Below are 23826 nucleotides of genomic sequence, written 5' to 3' on the forward strand. Positions count from 1 at the left end.
TTTTTGGTCTCAGTTGGAATAATTTCTGATTTTTTTTCTTTCATAAAACTGCGGGGACAGCTCTATACCTGGAGAAAGTTTTTTATGAGAAGATGAATAAAAGATGGAGTGACTTATTTTGAGGAAAAAAAAAGTATGGTCGAGTCAGAAAGGAATTGAAGTCATAAATATGTACACAGGGAGAATTACATAAAAAAGAATGAGAAGCGCTAATCGCCCAACAAGCGCAGCCAAGCAAAATGAGCATCATCGGCCAGATTGTCGTCTTCACATCAGTACTTCCTACAAACGTTTGGGGTGAAAAATCTTGTTGTAAGAGAGGTTCACTTTATTAGATACAACTATCTGGGAACAAGAAAAATATTCTACAATTTGGAAACAACAAACGAGAAGAGGACAATAAAAATTTATTGTCAGTCACAACGAAATACATGTTTTTATCAAAAGGTAACATCAAACGCACCAGATCAAGTCAAGGACTAAAAAAGGAATGAAAAAACACAAACAAAAACTATACAAATACAAATAGCGTAATGTTTAATGAAACGTAAAACAACTGCAAGTTTACCTCAACGATGATTTTTAATTTCCAAAAAACATTAAAAAATTTTTAATGAGAGTTTCTTAGTCAAGACCAAAGAAACTTCTTTTCAAAGAACAGTTTCACATTTATTTAACAATCTCTCCAACACCATTTTTCTGCCGCAACACGGAACCTGTCAATACTGAGCGCCCCCTGGTGGATGTCCGTAGCCCATAGCCCCCGGCGGGCCGTAGCCTGACATTGGAGGTGGGGGATACCCCCCAGGATATCCGCCGCGACTCGAGGGTGGGGGTGGGCCCGGGGGTGGGTAGCCAGCCGGAGGCGGGGCTGGGGCGGAGGTAGCAGCAGAAGCAGCAGCGCCCGCCACCAAACCTCTGCCCTGACTGCTGGAGACAGCGGCGCTGCTGGCCACCGGAGGCTGGGACGTGGCCGCGTTGGTGTTGATGTTCTTCAGCAGGCTGGGGCTGCTCTGAATCAGGTTGTCCAGTGCTGCCTGCACATTCGGGTTGTCAAAGTTGATGAGGTTGGCCCCGGAGCCCCCCGAAGAACCGGCAGAGGTCTGGGGGGCTGGGGTACCTCGGGGCTCCGCCGCGACGGCCACAGAGCTGGCCGGGGGCACTCCTTGAATGTTTCCTCCTGCCCCATTGAAGATGCTCAAGATTTTGTTGGTCAGTTCTTGCTGGACTTTGAGTTGATCGACCGCCTCCTTGGCAGGAGCTGGTGTGGTTTCCCTTTGCACAGACGGTGACTTCATATAGCTTGCAGACGACTTAACGTAACCATCTGTTGATACAAGGTGTTAAATACTCAAGCACTGCTGCGAAACCAAAACATGTGTATGATAAGATAACAAAATTTCTTCTATTTTTAACCCTATCTGTACATCATGTTTCATTATCGTATTCCAACGACGTGGGGAACTCTGTGCCACCACTTTCCAAAGATGAAAAATTTACTTGTTAGTCCGATCCGTTCACTTTGCACAGCAGTCTGTCAAAATGATTTTTTGAGAAATATTGAAAGTTTCAAAGAGATCTTCGTACTAGAAGTATTCTAAAATGTGAAGAATACAACCCCAGGGGTACAAAATGACCCCAGAGCGTACGGATAGGGTTAAAGTTCTTCTAACACTCAAAGTTTGAGAAAATCAAGTATACATACTTTTAAGAAAAGCACTGTTTCTCAATAATAATACTTACACTACAGTTACCATCGGAGACAGAGTACACAGGAATGTAACCTCAAATCTTTCTGGCTACGACTAGATCCGATACACTCTTTGACCATTGTAACGTTCAGGAGAAACCAGTTCAAGACTGAAGTATCCTCACAGTATTGTGACTTTGAAGACTATTTTTCCATATTTTCATTTCATATATCGTCACTTTACTATGATATGTCATGAAAGAAAAAAATGGATGGTTTAATTACCATTTGTGTCAAGACCAAGTGGAATCAGGCGCTCGTCAATTTGTGGGCATATGAAGTTATTGGCATCATCTTAAAGGTTGTTTATTTCCCTTGTTTTCGATGACAAAAATATCCATTTATCTTGTATAGAAGTCAAAATATTTGCGATTGAAGGAAGTGGGGTCACTTGGTTTCAGAAATAAAATTAGCAAGAAAATGGCTGCCAAAGTTTGGTGACCTCCATAGCTTAACAGTCCTTGGAAACTGCAAATTTACATTTTGTGTGCCTTTAATCAACGTTTTTCCATAAAATCTACACATAAGTCTTTTTGAAAGGACATACAAGCTGTTAACACATTACACCCTAACTCGCCCGCGAATTCCCTTACGCGCTCCACCCTGACTCGCCCGGAACCGCCCGCGCCGACCCAGCGTCTTTAGAAACGAAAGTCTCGCCTTGACGAGACTCTGGAGCCGGGATTTTGATTTGCATAGTATAGCAAAAAGTTTCTTCTTTCGTTTGATACCGAAACGAAATTTTTCGGGCCAGTAGTTTTAGTATTAGAGCTTATCAAAGTGCGATCGCGTTACCGACACTTCGAAAGTGTCTCGACTTGTTGAAAAGCGACACAATTGAGTTCGAAAACGGAAATAACGATGGATTTGAGCAAAAACGATCATGTGACAAATCAGATGGCTCAGATTTTGATGAAAACGTTGTAGGAAGAGTTTGGGGCGATTCCGATTGATCAGACGGAGAAAATCTAGAATTTAGACCCAGGGCCCGACCGCGAGGCTGAGAGTAAGAGTGCCTGGTCGGACACCCCGATTGAACTAAAGTTAGAACATTTCCAACAGTTTGCGCATACATAAAGTTATATTTTTCTGAAACTACATTCAGTTTTCTTTTTAACTTTTATTTTTTCAGGATTTTTGGAATTTGTTTGTATTTTTAAAATGTGTTTTTTAAAGGCTAGTACTCAGGGGAGGTGGGTTCTTTCCCCTTACTTAGGATCTAACAATGGACTTCCCGTCCAGGCCCTTAGGGTGTAATGTGTTAAGCTAAAAACCAAAAATTTGAAAAAAAATTTCCAAACGGGCCGAAAAATGCCGATTTCTCGGATCTCACATTATTTTGACGAGCGCCTGATTTCAACACGATGCCTCACATTTTATCATTTCAGTACACCACGACTCTTATCAATTCACGAAACCCAGCAAGTCATCATCACTTTAACAACAATTTTGCCAAACTTTTCGTAACGCTTAGTAGTGCTTTTTACTCTCATATTTATAAATCGAGATTTTTAAAACAAAAGGCCCTAACCATCTGTGATGATAGGCCGGCTCTCGGCGTCAATGAGCTTGTCCCTCCGCTCCTGCAGGTACTTAATCACCGACTCCAGCTCTGACACGGTCAGCGCCCGGTTGTCCGCCAGAAGGTTCAGGAGGTAGGCCACCTCGCTCGACGGGGGCAAGAACACCCGCACGGGGGCAGCGGCCGGAGCGACTGTGCTGGGAGGAGGGCTTGCCGCTGCTGCGTTTGCCTTTTCTCTCAAACCGTCCACGTATTTCTGGAAGCTGCGGCCAACGAGAGCAATCGCATCGTCGAGCGGCATATTTCTGTGTTCTGTATTGTGGGGGGAAAGAAAATCACAAAACCAGGAACTTTAAACAAAGTACGGTATATTTCTTCTTCCAGTATCTGTGAAACAGGGCCATTCCTCAGCTGCATCTTATTTTTTTTCTAAATACGACACCAATAAAGAATTTTGGTGAAAAATTAAGACACCCACAGCTTGCACGAGTTATTAAACATAAGTAACTTCAATCTTCGAACACAATATTATAAATATAATCATTCTGTGTGCTTATTCATTCATTTATTCAATGGTTACATAAAGGCATTCGAAAAAAAATACCAGCTGTAATACAAAAGTGCTGCATCCCCATTTTACCTTATGGATTTGACCATAATTGAAGAACTCTCAACAATGTCATGAAATTTTTTGGGATAAAATTCAACCCATAACCCCCACTGTGTAAGTATGCATACAAACCACAGCTAAAATTGAATGCTTGCATTATATGCATTGGTACCCTGTTATAGAGAAATGCATTGACCTAGCAAAAGTGTTCCCTGTATATCTTCAAGTTCAAGTAATTCCGATTCATCAATGTTTTGGATTGAGCTGATGCTTAAATCAAACGGCAACTCTTTGTCTTGCTGCTAACAGAAAAAGGGCAGTGTTTTTTTTAATTTGATTACAAACAAACAAAAAGTCTATTTCGGCTCTTGTCTGTGGATTCAAAATACAAAAGACCAGTCTACTTAAGCACTATTAAAAACATAAAACAAGGTAATAACAAGCCAAATGAATCAGTGAACAAAACAGAAAATGAGGTCAGCTTCAAACTTCTCTTCAAGTGACAATATTACATAGCAGTTAAAGTTGAATGCTGTCTTCACGGCCATTTGTTGAACACATAAAAGAAATATCAAAATAAGCTAAAAAAAGAAAATATATCAAAACAAGCTATTTCGTTTCTTTGGACCATTTCAATTTTCACTTATACGATGGGTACACAATAATCTGGATATAATAATTTTTGCACCCAGGCTCGGAACTTGCATGTTTCAACATGAATGTAACTTATTTAGACCTGCATGTGAGCCTCAACCAGGTTGTTTGAAAATTTTGCGCACACCACACAACACCTCCCCCCCCCCTTCCGTGTAACTAGCGACCACCCCAACAAACACAATAAAGAAGAAACCTAACCTGAACCCAAAGCCTAAGCCTAACACATAACCTTACCCTTACCCTTAAAAAAAAGCCCGCAATTCTACTTTTTCTCATAGTGGTCGCTCGTTACAGAAGTAAAATAGCAGCACTTGTAAAGGTAGATAAATCTACATGCTGGGGGCGGGGGTATCAGCCCCCAAAAAAGAACCTGCAACAGCCCTTCAGAAAAAAAAGCCAGCAAAGGTCTAAAATGAAAATACCACACCTCAAAACAAACAAGGAGCATAATGGCCTACATTGCTGTAATAGGGTTTGATACAATAACACAATAGAATTGGAATATGAATCCTCCATATAAATCTAGCGATCTAAAAAATCTAGATCTAGATCTAGAGATCTAGTAGTACAAGTGAATAGGAATAGGCCTTGAACGAAATCCGCATCCAAACAGAGGGACCGAGTGTCCTCTAATAATTTACGCACCTGATGAAATGCTCTTTCACCAGCATTAACATTACAGCACAACCTATAATAGGGTTTGACACAATAGAATTGGAATATGAATCCTCCACAGAGGTCTAGATTTCTATTATGATCTATATTTATAAATCTAGATCTACTAGAACAAGAGAGTAGGCCTTGAAAGAATCCACATCCGAACAATCGGTCAACAGACGAAATTCAAAATGGCCGCTTGAGCAAGAAACTGAAACTAGATCTAATTTAGGTCGTCCTCCTTTTTTGTATTCGTATTTCTACTCGGGTTCCGACAATTATGTCGGAAACACCGACTTCGGCAGTCAGCACGAAAACGAAAGTGCAGACAAAGCCGACCGGAGAAAAAGGGGGCGCTGGCAATCGGCCAGGTCTCGCACTTCGCACATTGACTAGGCCTAACACAGGTGGGCCTAGCGATAGCATCGGCCGGGTCGCGATTGTCAGATTTCAGACAATAGTCGGCAAACATGCAGGTCTAACCTCTCGAAGTTCAAGGTCTAGATTTTGGTAGAAACAACTGTCAACGGTCATGGTTTCGATTTTGCCAGAAATAAATCCCAAAGGACATGGCCATAGACTTTGGCTGACACAACTCGCAAGACTCACGATCTCGATGCCGAAATTGGACACCTGGAGGGCATCTTCTCCAGTATAATGTATGCTCATAAACTTTAAAAAACGAACAAAAAGTCAGCAACTCGAAAAATCCATGGCCTTCATTCTGGCAGAAACAACTCTCAAAATTCACAGCCTTGAAAATCACGTAAAAATTTTAGTCTAGATTTTGGCTGAAGGAACCAAAAATTCACACCCTTGATTTTGGCGGAAAAAACTCTTAAAGATTCAGTCTCCATCTTGGCTAACCCAGCTCTTTAAGTTCACGGTCTTGATTTCGGCACAAACAACTAAAGTTCAAGGAGTCTGTTTCGGCTAAACATCCCTCAAAGTTCAGTCTCGATTTCGCAGAAACGGCTCTAAAAAATTCAAGCCCTCAGTTACGACTGAAACGACTAGCAAAGTTCACGGTTCAATTGCGAGCTGAAACAACCCACAAAGTTCACAATCTCAATTTCCGCAGAAACAACTCCAAAATTGGACACCTGGCATCTTCTCGTGTATACGCTAAGAAAACGAAGAGTGGAAAAGTCAGAAATGTCAACCGTGAATCGGCTGCAACAACTCTGAAAACCCACAACCTCAATTCTGGCTGAAACAACTCTCAGAATTTTCAACGCCTCTATTTCAACTGAAACAACCCTAAAAATTCAGGTCCTCGATTTGGGCTGAAACAACCCTCAAACTTCAGGGTCTTGTTTTGTCTTCGGTTAAATAGAAACATCTTTCAAAGTTCAAGATCTTGATTTTGGCAGAAACGGATCTCAAAATTCTCGGTCTCGATTTTGGCTGCAACAACAAAGTTCAGAATCTTGATGTCGGCGGAGAGAAGCCTCAAAACCCAATGTCTAAATCAAAGCTCAAAGCTCACTTTCTCAATTTCGGCTGAGACAACGGCCAAACTTCACGGTCTTAACTCACTGACTACTGCGTCCTCTCACCAGTCACTTGCGCTGAATACTGGCGTTTTTGGGAGTATTTCAAAACACCACCACAACTCTCAGAACCACCCTATTGTAATTATTTTTTGAAACAGTAAAGTTACATTCAAGCTTAATCTAATACAAAAAAACGAAAATTGTCTAAGTCTAATACTTTATTTTTTAGGATTAAAAAAAATTTGGCATGAATTTGGTTTTCTGAAAAATTTCCAAAGACGTGATATATAGAATGAAATTCACAACAACAACAAAATTAAAAGTTCAAAGTGTTCTGTTTTGACTTGTATGCATGTGCGAGTGTTTGGTGAAAATATAAAAGCAGGGCTGTGCATTGATTCAGACCCATACACTGAATGAAATGAGACAGATGGAGTGCATGAAGTGATTTCTTTGTGCTAACAACAGCACCAGTGCTTGTGTTGTATATCTAGCCCTAAAACTACGACTTAAGCCGTGTTTGGGTACATATCCAGGGTCATAAGTTAGTCATAACTATCAGACTGGTCATATTCTGAGTCACTAAGACTAGCAAAAAGAACGGAAGTATCGAAAACAGCAAAATGTGATTCTTGTTTAAGCGACTTCTTCGACCGTTTCTTCGATGCGGCTATCAAGTTACTATCTTACTGTATAGAAAATACATCGCGTGAGTTCCGGTCAGTTCAACCCCAGTTGGGGTGACTGTCCTTCAACTTCAATCACTTAAAAAGTTACCACGCAACTTCCGCCAAACTCGGCACGACACAAAAGAAGAGGTAAAACTATCACCGGAGTCCTTTCCGTACATGTAGTGGAGAGCACAAGTTTCGGAACAAAAGCGCAAAGTCCATCCCGTCGGGGGCACAGGAACCATACTAGCGAACCGGCCGCGCGTTCCGTAACTGTGACAGTTTGAACCGCAGCCAGTGAGTTAATTTCAGATGAAAAAGTGTCACGGTTCACATATCGACTTTGGCACAAAAAATTGTCGAAATTCACGGCTTACGCTCTTGCGGGTAAAAACTGTCAACGTTAAGGTCTCCATTTAGACGTACAGAGGGTGGGTCCAAAAAAATAAAGCCATCATGATCGTCTCATGTAAGATTTTGTGTACGTCATAAAGTGGAACAAAACGCCCAAAGAATCAATACTAAAACAAGGCAATAAGTGGGCTATCGCAAAACACAAAATATAAAAATTCGCGACACACAGCAATCACGATCAGCTCTGAATTCCTTTCAAACCATGGGTACACGTGGTGACCTCACTGTAAATGTCTCATAGACAAAACACGGAAACACCAACGAGCGGCATTGAACGACAGCGAAATAGGGGTGTTAACTAAAAACCAATAACGACGAAACTAAATTTGTCTTCGGGTCATTATTTGCTGCTCGGAGAGGAATATTAGACAAATAGGAAGAGAGCCCCCAGCTTGTGGGGAAAGGATGCAGGTCAGTACTCTTTCTTAGTACCATCCCTGAAGTGTGAAATACCGAAACATCACAACTTCCATGAAGACAAAAGTGTGGCGGTCACCCGCAAACTGGCGAAACAAAATATTCCAGTTCCTAATGGTGTAAGGCGCACGGCAAAAACAAAAACGGTAACGATAAACGTAATCCAATTTTTCATTCAGCGAACTTCCGGTCTTGTACCTGTTCCTTGATTCACGAGTAACCACAAAATCTATTAATTTTTTACACGCATCCTGTTTCGGCGCATTTATTAGAATTAATCGCATTATCGGAAAATTTTGTTTTACCGTAAGTTGTCTTCAGCTCCACTAAAAACATAGAAGCCTTCATAAGTAACAATAAGTCGAAGATTCTTCGACACCAAAAGTTGGCTAGTTTGTGTGAAAACAACCAGGAATCGGAAAAAATCGATCACGCTCAGCGGCAACGGTAACGCAACTAAACTAGAAAAGAACGCTTCTTCAATGGGAAGATCGGCTAGACTGCATTTATGCAAAATGTTTTGAGTATTCAGTCCGTCAAAACGCCCATCCATAACGGGAAAATATAGCTCTCCTGTAAAAAGCCACCTCCAATGTTGGAGAACATGCCAGAAGACAGCTGCCAAAGGCTCTATGAGTCACACAGAGATAAACATGGGCTCCATGCTATAAGCTGAGAACGCACCGCAAACAGAAATTTAAACAATGACAAACACATCGGCCATCTATTTAAAAAATACGAACGTCAACAATTTTCTCAAAAAGCGGAAATACGGACACAGACAAACTTTGGCAAACAAAAGGAATTATGATGGAAAAACGGAAACTTCCATCTCTAGTTACAAGCTGTTGACCTACGCCGTGTGGACACCAGTTTCGCAAAAGAGGTATATTATTAGGAAGAAAACGCAACTTCAAAGGTCAATCTTGAAAAAAATGTAAACGATTGCAAAATGGTCAAAGATGCTTCTTGATACACAGAGTGGTACAGGCTAACAGCGAGCAGAGTAGAAATGTGACCAGCGTTGAATTATGAACCTTCTATTAATCTTTTTCACAAAAACTCGTTGTGTCCACATATGCCGCGTCAATGTCCATTCAGGACAAAACGGTACAACAAACCGGGAGCAAAAATGCAATCTCGACGGTCAACCGTAAAAATGTAAACTGCATATACCGAAGCGTCGGGAGTGTTAATAAGTACGGTACATGCCAGTGCCCCTAGCTGTATTGAACTGACTCACAGAACCTCTCAGGTTTTAAAAGACACTATTTCTAAGGTGTAAATTGTTGAACTCCTTATCTCTGGCAAGCCGCTCCTGGCTGTGCTAGTAAGCTGCTGGGACTGGCTTGGGCACATTTCTTAACTACTTTGACATTAAATTAATTTTTGGCGTTTGCCAAAAACAGGATTCTTTTACCGTGTGTTCTTTCATTAGATAAAGAAATATCAAAATAAGTTTATTTACTTTGATTTAAAAACCAGTTAAGTGACATATATGTCACTTTTAGGTTTCATACCAAAAGAGGGACCAGCAATAGCGGGGGAAAACCCCCTCAGGAGATAAGAGTCAAGATTGCTTACAATTCTTCTCTTCTCCAAAATATGCGGCGGATTCCGAAACAGGAAAGCAGGCATCTTCTCCAATATAATGTTAACTCATGAAAAAAACAAAAACAACCCAGCAATTTTGTCAGAAATGTGAACCACATCTTTTCTCAACAATGAACTCACCTTGAGGGGTGCCATGCAGAATGTTGAGGGTGAGGGAGCGGTGAACCTCGTTCTGTGGGTTGATGAAGATGGCGAATAAACCTTTGCGTGTGGTCAGCTCTTCGGTCATCTGGGCAGCTGTCCTCCCCTCTGGTATGATCGAGATAGCCGTGATGATGTTGTGGTCTTTGATCCTCACTTGAACTGCCTCTCCAAAAGCCCTAAGAGCAAGGTGAAAGAAACCACTGAGAGAAACACAAGTCCAAGTACGGCCAGTGCTCATTAAGTTTTTCCCCCCATTTTTGCTTCATTGCAGCAAAACCCTGTTCTGGAAGCATAATGGGTTAATGTAGCAGGAAAAGAGGAAAAGAACATGAGTGGCAACTTTCCGGAACAGTACGAAAGATGTTACTGAGCTCAGCCATCAAACATTTAATCGACACAGGTAATCTGGTATCTTCCAACTGATGCATGCTATTTCACGTTGAAAGATAGTTCAAACATTTATTTATCATTGAAATATTTGCCTGATCATTTTTCTTAAGCCGTCATCAGACCTATAACACTTTGCGGTCACTAGGCACAATAAATATTATCCTTTCCCCCAAGAAGTCGGTTGCAGTTGCTCTCCTGGCTGGGTGACCAGATGGGGTATTTTGTACTGCTGGCTGGCTGAGTGACTGCAAAGCGTTGAACATGAAATATTTACAGCATTAACAGTTACTGCTGAACTTTTGTACTAAAGTACTCATTTGCAGCCTGTTTCAACAAACTGAAATTTACAGACTTGCTCTGTAAGTGCAAGCCCCAGGCAACTCCCAACAAATTCTACCTTCCACAGCCATCACATTCACAACTCTACTACTATCAATGTTGAGGAATGAGGAACTGTCCAAGAAACAGACAAATTGAATGACATTTTATAGCCACTCTGAAAATGATCAAAATTGACTAACCTCAATTTGGAGTTGACCAAAAAGATTTCACACTCAATGACTGGAGGAGGTGGGGGAGCTGGCGCTCTGTACGGGTCTCGGTACGGGTCAGCATACGGGTCACGGCTGAGAATGTGTAGTTTAAGTAAGTGTTTTACAGCACTTGCAACACAACAAGGTCATTTAAGTGCCGAAGATTAGAGGTGTTACAAGAGAGTAACAAACACAAAAAAGAAGGAAGAGAGATAAGGGCGATAGATGTTTGATAGGAAAGAAGAAACAAGAAGGCTGAGAATGGAAAACACTTACCAAATAATGATATAAAGGCAACCATTACCATCTTTCTTCAGTAATACAATTTTATAAAATCATCATACATAGCAGTACTAGTAGTAAGCACACTGTATCACACCATCTCTTTACCTGCCCTGCACTTAACGACCTGCGTAGCACCTACCTACCTGCTTCCCCAGATATCTGAAATACTCTATACAGCGACAAAACACAGCTGATAAAAACCTGTAAATTCTTTGTCATATCGACAGGCCGATGGGCCCCAGATGGGCGCTGGATCGGAAAAGTAAAAGTAAGTAGTAAGCACAATTACATCACAACATGTTTCAGCGGTTGAGCTGCAATGGTCTACGGTTCACAACCTGTGATGATGGTGCATGTAAGGAAACAAAAAAATTAACCAGTCACTTTTTCAGAAAGAAGAGAAGAGACAATTCATATTTTCAAAAGCACTGTAGACACACTCCTCCACATATAGCAATTACTCACAAATTACATCAAAATGAGCAGGGCAATCGTCTTGGACAATTTCAACTGTACTCATAATTGTCTGTTTTTATTCTAATAAGAAATTTATGGCACTTACAACAAAATTAGTTTACATATTATATAGCAATGACAATGAAAAATTACATTTTCATCCAAATTGCTTAAAAATGAGCTTAAATGAAAATAGAGTAAATTCTAAGAACTATGGTTTTTAAATTTTAAAAATCCATTGATAAATAAAAAAGTTATTGGGATTTTTGTTTGCAAAATGTTGGAGGACCTTCATATAGGAAAAAATCGCCAAAATGTGGGACATGTTTTGATGTATTTTGAGGAAAAACTGTTCAGAAGTCAGTAATGAATTGGAGCGTATGAATGAAACTTGGAATTTCCATGTGATTTTTAGTGCAGAATCTAGTTCTGCTATCACTTTTTCGATGTCTTTCTTACTTTGGATCTTAAAGACTGATATTTGCGTGAAATTTGTTGAATTGCGTGACATCGTTTTAACCACGACGCGATCACCCCTTCTAAAACTCAGTAAAGCGCTATCAGGAAAACCCGCGATGTAGTCATCGGTGACCTATTTGGTTATAGGCAGCCAATCACATGCCGCCTAGTGATCACGCGCCTCTTGCATGCCGGCACCTCGCGTTTGGAATGCGTGATCTAGTTTCCAGATCTAGTGTTTTATCAATGGATGGGTGGTAATTTTAAGTTGGTACGGAAAATCTACTTAACGCAGAGATCTGAAATTTTATAGCAATAAAGAAGACATGTGGGGCGCTTGTGTGGTCGGCGATCAACCCGCAGCTCTGCTTAGTTTTCGAACCGCACAGGAAATTCGCACAATCACGGCAATATCTCCGGTTCTAGTAATCATTCGGGATGGTACGCTGGCATGTCGTTAGTTTAACCTTTCCTCTGGTTGGTTGCTGAGTTTCATTTATTTTCGTCCAGGAGTTTTCCCGTAACTATACTTAGAAGAGAGTCACTTCTGATTCCGAGTGGCCCAAAAAACACCCCTCGCGTGGAGGCCGATTTCCGGCCCAAGGCGCAGCGGGCAATTGGCATTGCTACATATTAATATATAAGTGCCAGAAACAAGGTGTTACAAGACCACGAAAATACAAGGATGAGAGATAAGGACGACAGACGTTTCACAAGACAGAAGGAGCAAACCACACCAGGGGACCTGCCAATCAACCACATTCATAATTTTCAACACAAGCAACAGGCTCCAGTATAATTACCGATAAGGGTCATCATGAGGGGGAAGCCATGGTTCCGGTGGATATCTGCGATAGGGGTCCGGGTAGAAGGGATCTCTCAGGCCATAATCACTGCACAAAACAAAAAAATCAAAAAATCCAGTAACTTCTCTAGAAACATATGGTGGAAAACATTTCTGTTCAAATTAATATGTTGATTTATCTGCAAATACCCAATTACCATCACAGCATTTCCGCCACATGGAGAAAGGAGTAATGGATATGTCTGTTTTATGCTGCGCTGCAAACCCCTCAGTTCACAACCACCATAACAGATAAGTGTTCAAAGTTTTTATTTATATGCAAAAGGTGATGTTACCTTCAATATAAAACTAAATAGCCGTTTCACAAATAAAAATAAATGATCAGGTTTAAAAATAACATGACGTAACATTTTAATTAAGAGTAGACGAATCACTCATTTTTCAAAAGCATGCAAAAAACACTTTATTCTAGCATGGCAAAGTTTTTAGTCACTACCAAGTACACGGTATCTTAAAAGACACAGGAACCGAAGAGCATATAATGCAACACAAAAATTTTAATTTTTTACGTAATAACTCTACAGTTAACCAAATATGGGGAGGGGCCCACAACAAAAACCGTAACCATAATCAAAATAATAATAATAATAATAGATAGCATTTGTACAGCGCAAATCCCAACAACAGCAAGCTCTGTGCACTCGAATCAACTCAAATTCCTGCGGTGCCAAAGCCAAAGACTGTGTGGAATAAAAAACAGGAAGGTCCACAGAGTATGGTTACAACTACGGCGCTTATCAAGCCTCGTCTTACCCTGGGGGTGGTGGGGGATACGGGCCGGGCCCTCGAGGGCCAGGAGGAGGCCCATAGGGATCGCCATACGGGTCCATCCCAGGATCATCACGTCGGGGAGAACGATCTCTGTCCATACCGCCCCATCCTCCACCTCGCCTGGCAACACAAACACAATGAAAAGTTAGGAGGTTTCATATTATAGTTCAAACACTATTTCACTATATATTCTAACATCCTTCCAGTCATTAAAAAATAAAAAGAGTGGCACTGAACTGTTTTCCCTTATGCTGACACAAAAGGTTAAACAAAGATTTTGTTCTAGGTTTAATTAAAGTGTTTTACTGCACTTGCAATACTACTACATCATGTAAGTGCCTAAGATTAGAGGTGTTACAAGGGAGTGACAACAAACACATAAAAAATGGAGTAGGGATAAGGACGATAGATGTTTGACAGGAAAGAAAGAACAAACCACACCAGAGCACCGGCCAACCACCCACAATGAAGATTTCAGGTCCAAAACTTGTTCTAATATACACATACATTCTTTGTACGTAAAACATTTATGCTACAAAAAGTTTCCTCAAACTCACCGATTTCACTACATGTGTGCTAGAATGTTTATTTAACACTTTGCAGTCACACAGCCAACAGTACAAAATACCCCATCTGGTCACCCTGCCTGGAGAGTGATTGCAAAAGACTTCACAGGTTGGGCGTAGAACTGCGCCAGGTGACCGGAATGGACCATTTTCATAGGCGCATTATTGCGCCATGAGCCAAGTGACTGCAAAGTGTTAAAATCAATTGAAACAGATGATCAACAAATCATCAACATCAATGCCTTTCACCCCTGACCAACAAAGAAAAAGCACATATTTCTGGCGTCTCTGCAGTGCAGCTGAACATGCACCTACCCTCTTCCTCCACGGCCACCTCTTGAAACACCACCTCCACGGCCGCGGTTTTCATTTGCCATTTTCACATCTGAAAAAAATAAGCGAAACAATGTCATTCCTGAGTTGCATTTATATAGCGCATTTCCACAATTTGTGACAAAGAAGTACTCAATGCGCTGTACAATAATACAAAGAATGTATGCAGCGAAAAGCTCCGAGAGTAATCCTCTTTCTCTCTCTCTCTCACTCTGTCTCTGTCCCTCTCCAGTACATCCTTGAGTAAAGACAATCCCACAAAACTTACCCAGACACCCTCGTACACATTGATGACATCACACAGTCATAAATTGTTACAGAACATAACAGCATGAATAAACCATACTGACAGTGTAGCAAGTTAGATCTATATGACGCACACCTAATTGTGGTAGGAAAGTCCTGCCCGCCTCTCCACATAGATTTTACATTAACAAAATAATTCTTTTTTAAAACCCTTTCGGGACCCCATTCCTGTTTTGAGAAAGGGAATCATTTTCCTACACGCATAATAAGTACATCACATAGGAGTCTGGATACTGAACCAAGGACCTTCGCTATAAACATACTGCTGAAAAAGAAGAGAAAACTTTCCAGCTCTACTCTCAGTCAAAAGCAAAAGACTACACAAACAAATTTTTTTCTTCAAAACCTCATCTCACTTACCTAACCTCCAACCATTCAGTGTACTTCCATTCTCTCCTTCAACAGCAAGCTTTGCATGATCTTCCTTCAAATATTGAATAAAGGCATAATTTTTGGGATGAACCAAGATATCTGGAAAAAAAAAGCAAAACAAGAAAGTTAACCATGTGTTGCATACAAATGTATCAAAAGCGTCCTGCAGTCAATGAAAAGCACATGGAAACAATAAAGACTACTCAATGCTGGGAGAAATGAAAGAGGAGCAGTAGAAACTATAATTGTCCAGAGTATACATGAATCTGTCCAGTCACCAACACTTCCCACTACTTGCTGGCATTTTTTCCAAGCACCAAGACATCTGAAATAGACAACTCAATAGTTTATCAAGCATACTGCAAGACACCTGAAATAGACAGTTTATTGAGCATACTGAAAGACATGTTTTAGTAAAAGTTTTACGGCACTTGCAACACAATAAGGTCATATAAGTGCTGAAAATTAGGGGTGTTACAATTCAGTAACAAACAAAAAAAGGAGGACAAATCAGGATGATATACATCTTTGATAGGAAAGAAGGAGCAAACCACACCAAAGCACCCGCCAACCACCCACACTCAACAGTTTATCAAGCATACTGCAAGACATATGAAAATGACAAAGCTAGAGACTTAATGAATGTAATCAATAAAGAAATGAAATGTAATATTAGCAAGCACATGGCTTTACAGTTGAACAAACAATGCTACTTTCAAAATTGTACTCTCACTTTTTTTAACCACTTTTTCAAATCCAAGGAATCAACAAAAAAAAGCAGTTCAATGAAAACTTCACATACAAATCTATAACATAATATATTGTCAAGCAAGCTGTTAAAATGTCCTAGATCCAGAAAAAAAATGTACATATTGGGCTATTCAACAAATTTTGCCAAGAGCAAACACAATTCTTTGGTCAGTATGAGAACACCAAACGAACTAATAAACAGAAATAGAGCTGGTTTTCAGGAAAACAGGTGAGACCAATGACAAAAGTGTTGCCATAACTTGCCATCCAAATCCGTCCACCCTGAGCCCCAACCATGTTGATGGCAAGGGATAATAAGTTAGTTACGTTCATTCTCAGGTGCCGCTAACAACAAACTTTCCAAAATATGGTGAAACACAGAAAAGCCATAAAACCTTTGCAATTAACGAACTCCCACATTATCCACTATCAAACTTTATTCACTTTTAAACCTTTCTACGTTATTTAAGAAATATTTCGAATTCAAATAAGGTGAAACACAGTCAACAGGTCAAAGATACAAGATGAGGATTTGGTGGCCCCTATATGGGATACAAATGGAATGTTATCTTGAATAAAGACCTTTGGCAAAACAAGATCAGCAAACTTACCCACGACATTTCCATACTTCTCAAAATGCTTGGCCAGCTCATCTTTTGTGACCTCCTTGGAAACAATATTTGCCACAAACAATCGGGCATTCAAATACTTTGGCTTCGAGCTAGCCACTAGCCGAGAGTGTGTTGAAGCATTGCTACTATCACTTCCACTACTGCTGCTACTGGACCGTCTGCGCCGCTTGCCTTCTCTCCCCTCCCTTCCCCTTCCCGAGGGGCCTGAATCTCGACTCGACCGACTTCTACCCCGAGCTGATCCCCTACTCTGGTAACGAGAATCAGATCTGTACTTATTCGGATTTCGATCTCTACTGCCACTGCGACTCCGAGACCGCGAGGGCAATGAACGCCCAAACTGGTCCACTTTGGTTTTCTTTGACTTTGATCGAGAGCCCGACCTAGATCTGGATCTTGACCTCGAGTCGGAAATTATCTGGACATCATCTGAAAGCCATGGTCGACTCATCTTGAAACCCGATGTATTTTCAACCTATAACAGAGAGAAAAAACACAATAGGATTACAATATTATCATAATTTCTATTATAGATAAAATTAAATGCTGGTAAAATATATTTCTTAAATTTTTTTAAAGACTCTTTACATGAGCTTCTTTCCTTAAAATATTGTACGATATTTTACTTAGATTACAAGTCATATTAGATTACAAACTCCTTTGTACTTCAATTCAAATACATGACATGTGAATACTTATAACGTCTTTTGCCAAAAGAGGGTGTTTTTTTCCATTAACAGAACTCTACTAGACTACATTTTCGACACTTTGCAATTTTAGTTGCCTAATTACTGTAATTACAGCAGAGCAGACCAATGAAAAAAAAACCGTCACAACAAATGGTCTCAGGTCCAGTTAGAGCTCAAATAGACCAAATGAGACAAGAGTAGACTTGCGTGAAACATTGTCAGTGAAGCACAATCTGAGGAAAGCAGAGGACAAAGAGAAATGACGAGAGCTGGTTGTCAAATGCAGTAGTGACCCCACGGTTGCCCCAACCACGGGATAGAAGAAGAAGATATCATATATGTTTTATTAAACGATTAAGATAACATAATTATTAGAACCTGAAACTGCTTTATCTATAATCCTCCCTTTATAGCACACCATCTTTTGGCAAAGGTTTAAAGCATTCTAATAGTGAATCTGTTTATAAAACACTAGGCAGTAAATTTAACAGGGAGCAAAAATGAAAGATATGAACACATTTGATTGTTGAAATATATGTCAACCTTACCTTCCACTTTGCAAAGGAAAAGAATACCAATATTTTCAAGTGTAAAACATATGTGTCAAACAGCTACTACGATCATCACTTCCGAAAAACAGATGAAAGAACAAAACGCTCTCCTCTACAAGAACTCTCCATTCAAAATGAGTTCACTTCGAAAGAAATTCTTTTCGCAAACCGCAAGGAAAAAATTTGTAGATGACAAAATCTAAGAGTCAAATACCCTAAACTTTGAAGTGTCTGCTGAAAGAAATCATTTATTTAAAACAAAATTTTATGTTTTTCACACAAAGTACTCATTTTTCACCCTTCATTCAAATTCATTCTTTGTAATTTTCTGTAAATTATTTTTTGTAATACCTAAGTAATATATATGAAATGAGAATTATGTTGCTCATAATAGCATGAGTCTGCACAGCTAGAAAAATAATACCCACCAGCAACAGATTTTAAAAAATAGAAACATTTTACTTTCCTTGTATGAACAAAACTCATAAATATTTATTTTTAGTTGCACTGGCAAAATAAAATGCAATTGTGTGATATAGTGGTGAAAGCTGACGAATAAGGAAATCAAAGAAACCAGTATTTTTGTCACTGGTGGGCAATTCTTATCAATTTTTTAAAGGCACAACACCTCTAATACATTTTTAAAAATATATTTTTTAGTGGATTTTACTGGAAAATGTTGATCAAAGGTCATAACAATTATTTTTTATTTCCAAGGCTCTGGAAGTCACTTAACTTTGGAGGCCGTTTTCTCGCTAATTTTACTTCTGACACCAAGTGACCCCCAACCTCCTTCATTCACAAACATCTCAACTAGATCTACTATTTCTATTAAATTTGAATGGATTTTTTTTTTTTCATCAAACGCAGGACAAATAAACAAGCTTTAAGTATAAGATTATACCATTAACTCCATATATGCTCAAAAAGTGACAAGCGCCTGATTCCACTGTGGCATAACAAAATTACTACAGACAATCAGACATAGCAAATTTGAGAACACAATAACCATCAAGATACAGAAAAAAAAAAGGAAAAAGACATTGTTCATTATGACAACATATCCTTCTTGTGAAGCCTCAAACAAAAAAGCTTCAACCAGTTCTGTATACAATTCACTAATGACTGAATCAAGTGAATCAAAGGTCATACAAGTTTCATGTTTCTGAAGATGGAGGTTTGATTAGTATGACAGAATGATGAACCACCAAGTAGACTCGAAGTTTTAAAGTCATAAATCAGCAGTGTGTAATAATGAAATGAAAAAGCTGTAAGCATTCACATGGTGATGGAATCAAATGCAAACTTTTAGAGCAGGACTAGGGTTTTGTTAAGTCAAACAGTAGCCTGGGATGAGAATCATAAATTTTCAGATGACTTGATGACATTCCAACCATGAACTAATCCAACTAGGCAGAACACAGATATATCTTTTACCCTGTCCATCGCTGTTCTCTTCAATTGCCATGACCATCACCACAATAAATTTAGCTTCAATCGGCCTTTTTCCGATCCTTCCACACCACCACTCATTCAAAAACTTTGTCCTCCTCTTTTTAATCATCTTTTTTCCTCCCCCCCCCCCTCTCTTGCAACACTGAACAGACTGAGGAATGAACATGAGGAAGTAAAAGCTTTGTCACAATGATCATATATTTTACGCATAATTTCAACTTTTTTTTGGGGGGGGGGGGGGGGGGGGGAACTGAAATAGTAAAAGACCAAATTAAAATAGTAGAGCAGTTAAGAAACTTGTGACTCCATCCTACGTCAGTTCTAGATTCTGAAGAAAGTAATACTATCATTACTAGATATATCCACAAAAAAGTAACATACATTAAACTTGTGGTCACTAGAATACTTGGCCTAGCTTATAAACACTAGAGTCTAGTCCACACTAAATAGTGCAGACACAATCACCAATTGAAATAAGAGTCCTTTCACTTTCACTTTCATGAGCAGATCGCAACTATTTTCATAGTAAATTACAGAGAACTGCATTCAAAGTCAAAGATCTGCCTGAGAAGATTTTAACACATGAAGCTACAGTGAGCACCAAGCACACCTCTGTGATTGGCCCAGATGACGTACTTACGCCATCTATTTTTGTCGTCTTCCAGGGTTTCCCCCAAGACTCTTGGGTTTCCCTTGCCACAACCTGCCATTTACTCAAGATCTTGCCGTGTTTGTTGTTTTTTTTTGTATTTAACTTGTGTTATAATCTTAAATTATAAAAACAATTTCAGTAATTTTCGTACCATCAATCGACCTTCTCCTCAAAGTTCTACACACATGCACACACAAGCGCTGGGACACACACACATATATGCGCATACACAGCCCAAGCAGTCGCCATTTATTTTTGTCGTCTTCCAGGGTTCCCCCCAAGACTTTTGGGTTTCCATTGACAATAACTGTTGACTAGATCTAGATCAAGATAGAAGATCTCGGCGTGTTTTTTTTTTGTTGTTGTTGTTAATTTAATTTGTGTTATCTTTTAAACAATCTCTGCAATTCTCTTTCCATAAATTTACCTTCTGCTCAAAGTTGTATACATACACACACACAAGCGCACGTGCGTACACACTCACACTTCACGTGACACAGCCCCAGCAGTCGGTAATGAAACCTCCCAGTGACATAATCCATCGTGCGCTAAGCAGCAAAAAAGTGGGCCCGCCACGGTGATCATCAAGTCAACTGGCGACAGAAGCCCCGGAAGACGACAAAAACAGATGGCGGAAATACGTTACCTCTATATTTGGGCCAATCACAGAGGGAGGTGTGCTAGATTAGGAGCTCACTATAGCCTCTAAAATAGAGCCTCTATAGAGCCGAGTATAGCTTCATGTGATTTTAACTGGTTTTAACCACAATTCAAAATTTGGCCTAATAAAAATGAAAGTGGCTATTTTCACCCGCCCGGAAGTTCTCGCAAGATCAACTCCTCCCCTCTTCTCTCTCTCTCTGTCTCTTTCTGAATACTGTCTATCGGTGTGGACGATCAAATTGACCAAAACAAAGTTAAAAAATGATGTTAAAACACAAAAGTAAATTAATTTGGTTGTCTACAAAGATGCTACGGCTATTTAACTTTTCGAATCGAGCCGAACTACGCGGGTCCCCATTTTGTTTTGCCCGGAAATTCTCGCGCTACTCCTCTCTCTCTTTCTCTCTCTCCTCTCTCTCCACTGCCCACAGACAAAATTGTACGCTTTTAGTAGGCTACAGTTGTAATGGAACGTTTGTTCACGGCACAGAATTCTACAATTTTCGAAGTGGCTAGCCGTACTTAAGACTGCAAGTCTAGCCGTACAAGTTAGATCTAGGTTTGGCCCTATCGACTCAAGCCTGTTAAGTACACAGGTCTCATTAGATCTAGACCTAGTAATTATTCAGGTTCAAATACATGCAAGTCAGTAAGGCACCTTTTCGTTTTGTCTGAAATACAAATACTTTAGGCATTGCAAACTAAAAATTTCATTTACAATTTAGCCATCAATATTAAGTACGGCTAGCCTGACAGTCTAGCCGTCCTTAAGTACAGCTAGCCTGGCTGTCTACCCGTACTTAAGTACGGCTAGCCTGCCAGTCTAGCCGTACTTATCAGGAGGTTTAAAATACATACACTGTCATTTAGGCACCTGGTTTCGTCTCAAATACAAATACTTTAGGTACTGCACACTAAAAAAGTATATTTACAATTCAGTAGAGGCCTATTTTTTGTTAAATGGTCAGTCTAGCCATCATATTAAGAATAAGTACAGCTAGACTGCGAGTCTAGCCGTACTTAAGTACGGCTAGACTGCCAGTCTAGCCGTCATTAAGTACGGCTAGCCTCTTCCTACAATTTTTCTGTTATCACAGTGTAGAATTCTGTGGTTTAGGGTGAACGCAAAATTTGGTGAACGCGCACCGGGTGAGAATAGCCACAAGACTTGCCTGCACTATTCTCACTCCGGGTGAGAATAGAGGTGGCCAATAAAAATAGGGAGTGTATACAGTACAGACCCGGTAACCGGGAATTAAGTCACAAAGTATACAGACCCGGTAAGGGAACTCTTTTGTGATTTCGGAGAGTTTCCAGCGCCCTCTTGGCTCTATGGTCTAGATCTAGATCTAGGCAGACAAACTTAAATCTTTGATCTAATTTCGCGGCTAGCCTAGATCTAAATGAAGATTGCAGATGTCTTTTCGATGAACGATCGTTTTTCCTCCGTTTTGGAGTTGGAGGAATCACAATTTGAAGAAAAGAACAAGTTACAATGTCATAATTTCAATCGAGCAGCCCCCCCCCCCCTCTCTCTCCTCTGTGAATCGCTCGCCTTCTCTTTTTCTTTGTTTGTCTCTGTCTTTCTTTGTCCCCACCTATTTCCCACTCTATCTTTCTCTCGTTCCCTCCTGCCAGCTGGGGCATGTCATATACATTTTGCTAGCACCCCCCCTCCTCTCTTTCTCTTTCTCTCTCGCTCTCTCTCTCTCTCACACACACACACACTAGATTTCTACCGGGTCTGGGGGTTGAAACTTCCCGAAATCACAAAAGAGTTCCCCTACCGGGTCTGTATACTTCGTGACTTTGTTCCCGGTTACCGGGTCTGTATACACTTCGATAAAAATATGGAGGTGGGGGGGTTCAGGGGGGCATGCCCCCCTGAATTTTATCCTAATTTGATGTTTTGCAGTTAGGTTGCATCCCTGCTCTTTGTGTAGCCTAATTCAAATAGTATTTGGTCATCAAGACTTCTGGATTTCTTGGCACTACTTGGATATGGTGGTCCCGACTTTTGTGTAGTGTATGCAACTGAAATATCGATACTGATTCAAATAGTCGGTATCAATGTTTTATGTTTTATCAGTAGCCTAGATTCTAAATCTAGCCTACAAAATGAACAGTAAAATTTCACTTGTTTTTCAGTCAGAAAGCCCCCCTGACTTAAAAAAAACAAAACATGGGGTGTTTCAGGGGGGCATGCCCCTCTGAATTTGACCATGACTTGATGTTTTTTTGCAATTAGGAGGTTTGAAAGGCTATCTCTCCGGCACATGAATCAAAAAGTAATCGTTTAGACTTAGAACCAGAAGTAATCGTTCTAATCTAGATTTTCTCTAGGTTAAGTTATATTTCCCTGTCACAAAAGTCGGGACCACCATATCCAAGTAGTGCCGATTTCTTCTCTACTCTGGATGTAAACAAATGGATCGTGGACTTTAACGAACGGAACTACAAAAGATCACCCAAAATTTAACTGTGAATATAAGCTGTAGTCTGGTCTCATCATTATTATTAGCTAAATCTAGAATCTAGATCTAGATAACTAGATCTAGATAGAATTTAGAATAAGACAGGTCCTGTAACAACTTCCTCACCCCCCCCCCCCCCCCCCCACACACACACACACACACCCACCAAGTCAAAGTTGGTGTGGGCAGGGAGCCATGGATGGCATCTGAAAAGAGATGCATGTGGGTAGAATTTACTAGATTCTAGATTCTAGACTAGACTCTAGATATCTAGATTCTAGATCATCCAGACCCAGCAAACATTGTGATTGTGTAATAAATGTAGACCTCTTGCGGTTGCTATTTAAATTATGTTTAGTTTCTTCAGATTCCCATCCAGTTTGTATTGTGTTTCAGAACGAGGGTAACAAATCACAAAATTAGCATGCATGTTGAATGTTGGCTCGATAAAAAAGTACAGGCACAGGACGGATGCAAACAGAAAACTAATTATTCTAGTACTTACATAAACGCTATCAGACACCTTGGCTTTTATAATACCCAATGCTGGTACAATTTTCGTGAACAAATCAAATGTATTGGCCGCATAAAACGATCTGACACGATGCTTATTTTTTTGCTTCTTTGTAGATGCACACTGCACACACGATAGGCAGGAAAGAAAAGAGAAAC

The 23826-nt window shown here is 40.1% G+C and overlaps 1 protein-coding gene across 1 annotated transcript; it reads right to left on the reverse strand.

Moving 5' to 3' along the window:
• On the reverse strand, positions 1-23826 carry LOC101849202 (nuclear receptor coactivator 5). The gene is made up of 10 exons (XM_005096604.3): positions 23660-23826; positions 16650-17145; positions 15277-15387; positions 14593-14662; positions 13694-13831; positions 12879-12968; positions 10864-10968; positions 9929-10128; positions 3282-3584; positions 1-1327 (listed from the first exon to the last, which is right to left on the reverse strand). The coding sequence occupies exons 2-10, from the start codon at positions 17119-17121 to the stop codon at positions 720-722; spliced, it is 2097 nt and encodes a 698-aa protein (XP_005096661.2). The 5' UTR covers positions 17122-17145; positions 23660-23826; the 3' UTR covers positions 1-719.

This window comes from Aplysia californica, unplaced genomic scaffold, assembly GCF_000002075.1.
Source record: "Aplysia californica isolate F4 #8 unplaced genomic scaffold, AplCal3.0 scaffold00133, whole genome shotgun sequence".
In the NCBI taxonomy this organism is placed as follows: Eukaryota; Metazoa; Mollusca; class Gastropoda; order Aplysiida; family Aplysiidae; genus Aplysia; species Aplysia californica.